The 6,967-nt window shown below is 42.1% G+C and overlaps 1 protein-coding gene across 1 annotated transcript in view; it reads left to right on the top strand.

Moving 5' to 3' along the window:
* Positions 1–4,549: 4,549 nt before the first annotated feature.
* mcamb (melanoma cell adhesion molecule b) overlaps positions 4,550–6,967 on the top strand; it is a 35,858-nt gene continuing 33,440 nt past the window's right edge. The window contains exon 1 of the mRNA XM_070905516.1: positions 4,550–4,648. Within this exon, the coding sequence (XP_070761617.1) occupies positions 4,585–4,648 (64 nt within the window). The 5' untranslated portion in view covers positions 4,550–4,584. The remainder of the gene's footprint in view (positions 4,649–6,967) is intronic.

The following is a 6,967-nucleotide window of genomic DNA, read 5'->3' as shown; positions in this document are numbered from 1 at the left end:
CTGTCAGCAGGTTGTGAAACATGCTTTTATAACATGTTTCAGGGGTCTCAAGTCCCTGGGAACTGTGTGGGGGAGGGGATTGTGCTTTTCCTGCTTCTGTTTTCCTTTTTCAGTCTCATTCCCAAAACCATTGCCCCCTGATATTCCCAAACGCCCTGTCCAGGATGTATCATATTAAATAAAGGGTGAAAGGGGGACATTCTTGCAATTTGTCCGCAAGGAATATTAAGAAGGCTCTTGAACAAATGGTTTCATGCATTCATGTTATATTATAGACCTATAAACCTTGTGCCACGCCCCTTTCACATGGCAGCCTTGAAGATTTGCTCATAATTTACTGACCTTGAGTTGCTGAACAATGTAGTTGTTTTGAGAACAGCTAGTACTCCGCTATCGCTACAAACCATAAGGACTGTCCTTCACCCCAAAGGAAATGAAAGCATCAACACAGTGGTTTACACCCTTATTTACATTCATATATATATATTATAATCTATAATAAAAAGCACGAAATCCATTGTTGTTTTCTGTAGGTTGTTTTGATACATACTGTAATCTAGACAGAAACTTATAATGCATATTTCACAGGAATTTCATTGAGCAACATGAAACTTCTCGTGTGTAAAGCACATTGTGAGGGGTCAAACAATTACAATTGTTACCTTCTCTGTGGCAGCGATACAGCCATCCAGAGAGGATGTTGTGTTGATTTTCCTACCACACAAGACCCAATTAGCACTACATCACAGCAGGGGGGAGCGAGATGTTAGCATGTGTTATCAGTATTGGCCTCATACTTCCATCAAAACAAAGCAACAGTGCTCGTATCCCCACCGACAGATTCCCTCTGAAGGCATTAGGACGGAAAGAAAAACAGAGCGCCTGTATATCTGGTGAACACTAGAGGATTCATAAAAGCAGGCGCACTTTCTTTCTGCCTCTCTGTTTTATTTCTGCTGTTCACCTGCTTTGAACATTTGGAAACAGCAGAGCCCCAAAAAGAACCGCAGAGAGAACACAGGCGTAATTATTTCTAATGTTTAGATTATTATAAGAAAACAGTTAGTCGTTAAAGGAATAGGTCTACATTTTGGGAAATGCAGAGAGCAAGATAAGAAGATGGATACCACGCTGGAAGCTACCACCAGCAGCCAATTAGCTTAGCTTAGCATAAAGTCTAGCCTATCTGTGTTCGAAGATGGAAATGTCGAGCTTGACAGGCCTGCTTAATAATTTTAGAAGGGGGCTGTCAGTGTGTTTTCTATTGCTTTAACTAAAAGCTTGCCTGAGACACCCCAAACTTATCTACCTCACACAGAGTACTTTCATATTCACTACGCAAGAGTTTGGCAGAGAAATATGGAGAAAAAAAGTCAGCTGAAGCTCTCTCACGGCCTCTTTATTTGGTTGCCACTGACTGCAAACAAATAAAAAAACATATCTAAAAAACACAGCTTGAAATAGATCAGTAAAATGGCTGAGAAAACCTAAAACTAATGTTCTAGAAACATGATAATGACCTTCACCAAATGTCCTGGTCCAACCAGAATTAAGTAAAGCCCAAAATAGCCTTTCTGGGCTGGTCAGCGTCCTCACCTCCTCTTTTGCAGGCATATAAAACCACAACAATGTGGAAAAGGCTCAAACAAAACCAACCACAACTGCTCCTCTGAGGACTTTCACTGTCCAGCTGTTTGTGCACCGCTGTCAGAAACAGACCTCGTCTCCACGGTGGACTCTTTTTGCAGTAGTGAGTTTGGTGTCATTGTCTGCTCCTTCCTATGAGGCTCTGACCTGCACTCAGAGGCAATCCACTTGGCAGGCACAGATGGCAGACAAAACGGTGTTTTCTGCGAAGTCTACAGAGATCAGTGTTCACGACACATCCCAACATTCTTTGATCTGTTTCCAGCTGCACAGGCTTTGATAGTTCACACGGGATCAAATAATACTAAGGTTTAAACGATTGTTGTAACAGCACAGACAGTTGGAGGTTTCATCACTGCCTGTGCAAAGTGTAGGGAAATGTTGTATTGTCTGTAACATACATCGGTCCCTCAGGTCTTCTGATTAGGCGATCGGACAAGAGTACTTTTACTACTGCAGCTCCAGACAGTGGAATATGTTTGATCAGCACAGTTCATCGCCATTTCAGAATCATCAAAAACTAGTTAAAGACACTTTGGTTTGCAATATCTTTGTTTGTTGTGTCTGTTTAAATTGCCTCTGGTTCTGTTTGTGTCCATGTGTGGGTGCAGCCTGATGATTTTAAAATAAAGTCATCATTTCAAAGCAGATTTTACCTTGTAAAAGTAAAAGTGAATTAAATCAATTTAAATTTGGCCACACACACAATATTCATTATCATTTGAGCCCAATACTATAGGACAAGTTTAGCTTATAGCAGATGTAGATGTCTAAATCTCGGCCAATAACAAGAAATTGCAGAACAGAAGATGTGAGGTTATTCAGATACAGCATTTGTTACAATTTTTTTTCAAACATAAATCGTCCCATTCAGTACATAATTTGGTCACAATTCTTAAATAACAAAATGTATGGGATCCTAATCAATTTCTTTTTGTTTGAGCTATTATGTTAAAAACCAAATATTGGTTGATATATTGTCATCAGATTTTGTTACTCTCTTAACTTTAGCTATCATTAACCCATTAGTCCCTGGTTGAGAAAGTTTTACTCATCTAAAATCTACTCTAATGTATTTACTGAGAGGCTACAGCTCCTGTGTTTATGTACTGTGCTCCTCTCCAGTCTGGGCAGACTAAATATTTAAATTATGTTGACTTGGTTCAAACAAGCCACAACGGCCTGGTATCTGACCAGAGTGTCAACAGCACAGTATTGTGTATAATTTTCCTGCAGCCTTCTGGAGAATTTGTTTTTATTGCACACATCCCAGTAATACAGTTTCTTACACTTTGGCAAACGCTGCAGTCAAAACCTGCATGTATACAGTTAAAGTGCTTTACCTGTCAGAGACTGCAACCAAAGTGCAGGAGGTCAGCATCCTGTAAATGATATGATGTCCTCTGGCAGGCACCATGTTTTTACATAGTTCGTTTAGGGAGTCAGTCTGAATCGACTCCCTTATTATGTCCATATTAAGCTTGGCATCTAGCACAGAGAGGGAGTCATATTAACCGTTTTTACGAGGGGCTGGGTGCAGATAAAGATTATCTTTGTAACAGTCATTGATGGAGAACAAAATTCAACTGAATGGTGTGCTGTTTTAATGTGAGTGAGCTGATTTGTTCTTCTTAAAACTGTCTTAAAGTCCCTGAAAACTTTGTTTCAAACCTTAAATATTCCTTTGTAAGATCACATATTCATGACCAAATAAGCCCCCCCCCCACTAAGATATAATTCATTAAAAACTCAAAACAAGTCAAAAACAACCCCACAACTGTCATCGCGTTTTGATTTAAACTCTGATTGGTGCACCAAAATATGTGACATCACCCTAATCCAACCCATCCCCTGTGAATTTGAAATAACCAAAACTTTGCCAGAAAATAATGCGTTATTGTAGGACCCTGAGCTGATTTAAGGAAGTAATGTGTCTTACTACATACTACTGCATAAAAAAAATCCTTATATGTATTCACTATTTGGACCAGATGAGTGTATATAAAATGAATATATTCTTAGATATAAACTCAGGAAATTCTGTATCGGTTGGCCCCAAACACACAGTAAACACATCCAAAGCAGTGTGTAGAGAGTTTAGGAGGAGGCTAAAGATGCTCTGCAGTTGCATCAGTTCACCATGGAGCAGGTGGAAGTTTGGTCCAGGATGGAGTCAAATGTACTCCTCATCCTCCAGGCTCAGCTCCACCATATATCTTTTCTCGTGCTGCCTGCAGCCACCGCCTCCCCAACACACCACTGCAAACAGCAGTCCTGTTATCATCATTAACACACAGAGGTCACCAAGCACACACCCACCCACACAGAGTTAATACATACCATGTGTCCTGAATGCTAAATGTTGGAGTTTATGCAAAAGAGGGGCCACACCTTTTCACGCCCACTCTTCACTTAAACCCAGTCATGTTTTCCTGTTGAGAAAACATCAGTGATAGTACTGTTGGTGGGGAAATGTATCATGTTAGAGTCTTTGAAAGCTGTAAATTTTAACTTCACACTGTATTTCGACAGACCTCCGCCCTCCTGCTGCTCCAACTCAAGTTCCTCCTTTTTTTGCACACTGAAAGAAATATCGCCCCCAATAATCAATGTGAATTTTGGCTCTGAATTTCTGTTAGTCTATCCATCTAAATAAATAAGCAATAAATGTGCTGAGACGGAGTTGTTTAACGCAAATGGTGTGTCGAGAAAACCTGTCGCATTTCAGATCAACTGTGCGCCTGAATGACTCGTGCAGACGGACATTTTTTACAGCGCAGGACCTCCCGTCTCTGCCCCTCCTGCATCATCTGCCTCCACGCGCTGCCCCACCGCCCCCCCCCCCCTCTCTCATACGGTTTTCCAGGAGGACCAGTCCTTGTCAGACTCCCTCCACACACACCCCAGCACGGACAGCTGCAGTACCGACCTACAACCATGGCTGTACGGGACGCTGCCTCTCTTCTCGTCGGACTTCTGGTCCTCTTTCACACCTGGGGAGGTGAGTGCCGAGAAATATTTGGTACCCGATCCGTGCTACTCGATGTTTTGGACTGCTGATGGAGGGATCAAGGTGTTTCAAACTATGTATATGAAAAGTGACATCATGTATGTGGGTAGAGCAGCCATTCAATAGACTTTAGGGGACTGAAGAGGTCCCAGGTCAACTGTTGCCTGCAGAGAAACTTTACCTCCTTGCAGCGTGCTCGTACCGCCCTGTCCTAGGTGCAGCTCATGTGTACACTGCATAGATGTGATACTGCACAGCCCCCTCTTGCTTATATTACTTTACAGTAAAAATATACTCAGGGTAGTAAACCATCCAGCCACTGCAGCCCTATGTTGTTGTAACGTGAAGAAAGCAGTACACAACATCCTGAAGGCTGTGGCTTAGCAACACTAACTGAAAATGCATCATATATTATACAATATTCAGGTGGTTTTGAAGTGGACGTGCCATTTTCACCCCTTCTTCATTTGAATGCATTTCCTTTCCACAGTGGGTGTGTTGTGCATGAAAATGGAGGAATGTAAACTCTTACCAGTGTAAAAGATTCATGGCAAACAGATTGCTGCTTTGTTGTACATGTTGTGAGTAAACACGTCAGGATAGTTGGACACCTTTACTATAAAAGTGACCATAATGAGACGTGACACGTTTGCTAATTTCCACATGAAGTTAGTTGAATAGTTTGCTGCATATATTTTTAGCCTCTGACATCCACAGAGGTCCGGTTGTAGTCGGGGAGCTCTCCGTCTGCTTTCTGTCAGCTCTCCGGCTGTTCGGTGAAAAGCTCAACTGTGTTTCTGTCACACACAGAAACTCAAACACGGTGCAGTGAGATGCAGCTCTCACTGCACAGGTTCAGATCTTTGCGGGGCCTTTTCTCTGTGAAGCGAGAGGAAAGATGATAAAGTGCTGTTCACCTTGTTTATTGTCAATCAGACTGCTTCTCTAAATCAGCCGTGTGAGACTATAATAAAAGAAGTTGGATGGCAACTGGTGAGATGCCCGCTGAGGTGCAGATGAATGTTTATTTTTAGAAGAGAGCGTGTGAGTGTAGATTTATATGTGGTGTTAATGTGGGTGAGAAGGGCGCGCTACCTCAGCGATCCACATCACAACTTCATTTTAAAAGGACTTTTCATTTTGTGGTGGTGTGCCTTTTACTTGTTTGTTTAAACAAGGCAGGTCAATGTGTACCCCCCCAGCCTCCTCCCCAACCCTTCCTCTTTGTGAGCCTGACTTCCCTCCTCTCTTGCCCTCTGACTCTCCCCACGTCTTCACCTTTCCTTATCGTTTGTCCTCGACCACATGAACCTTTCCCTCCCTCGTCCCTGTGTTGTGCTGATCCCCTGTTTAAGTTCAGCCTGATCATTGTCCGTGATCTCTCTGCTCTTATCGAGTCCACTTCCTGTACTTCTCCTTCTCTGGCTTTCTTCACGTTTGTGCTGGTCCCTTTCACCTCCAATTCATATCAACCCTGCCATTCCTTGTATTACATTGTCTTAACACAGAGCTGTTTGAAGATATTTATGTGGCATTAGATCTTCTCTGTGGAGCTGTGTTGGATTTCTGTCAATCAAGTGAATCTTTTCCACCTGTCAACAATACAGACAGAGCGACAGCCAATCAATTTTAGTGTTGCAAATAATGATTATTTTGACTATTAATTTGAGAGTAGTTCAGTCTAAGTATAATGCCAAGAAATACACAAATCACAATTGCCCACAGTCAAATTTATGTATATATATTTCTTTTGCTCGACCAGCATTAGTTTACTGTCATATAAGACAAAAAAATGAATGAAAAATTACTTAACCAAGGATCAAAAGTGACACAGAGACACTTTTTGTCAATTAAAAAATGCTTAATTGAATAGATGTAATTTGTTTTAGGCAAACGTCACACCAGATCACTAGTTCACTGTTAGAAAATAGCTGTTGCAGTGAGGTTGTGGTCAGTCTTTAATGGTTATTTGATGATGTTGGGTAACACCCACTCAGGCCTGCTGGATCTGCAGAGACGCTCTGCTTGAATACGTTCACATGTATGTGAACATGGAGCACGAATTAGTGCAAATGTGTCTGCGCCAGATCTCCAGCTCCAGCTCCCCGATGACATCAGAGGAAAGACAGACATGCTGGCGGACGGTAGTGGTGACCCTTGATAAGGATACTATTCACTTCCTGTGACATCTGCTAATCAAGCCGGGCCAAAGAGCAGCCACATTGGACCTCATTTAAAAGGTCATCACTTTCTGCTGTGGCCGAGGCGCTGAGCTTCGGTTTCATGTGCTCAAAACAACTGCTGCTCTTC

The sequence above is a fragment of the Enoplosus armatus genome, chromosome 5 (assembly GCF_043641665.1).
Source record: "Enoplosus armatus isolate fEnoArm2 chromosome 5, fEnoArm2.hap1, whole genome shotgun sequence".
NCBI lineage: Eukaryota > Metazoa > Chordata > Actinopteri > Centrarchiformes > Enoplosidae > Enoplosus > Enoplosus armatus.
This window is presented reverse-complemented; position numbering and strand designations above follow the sequence as displayed.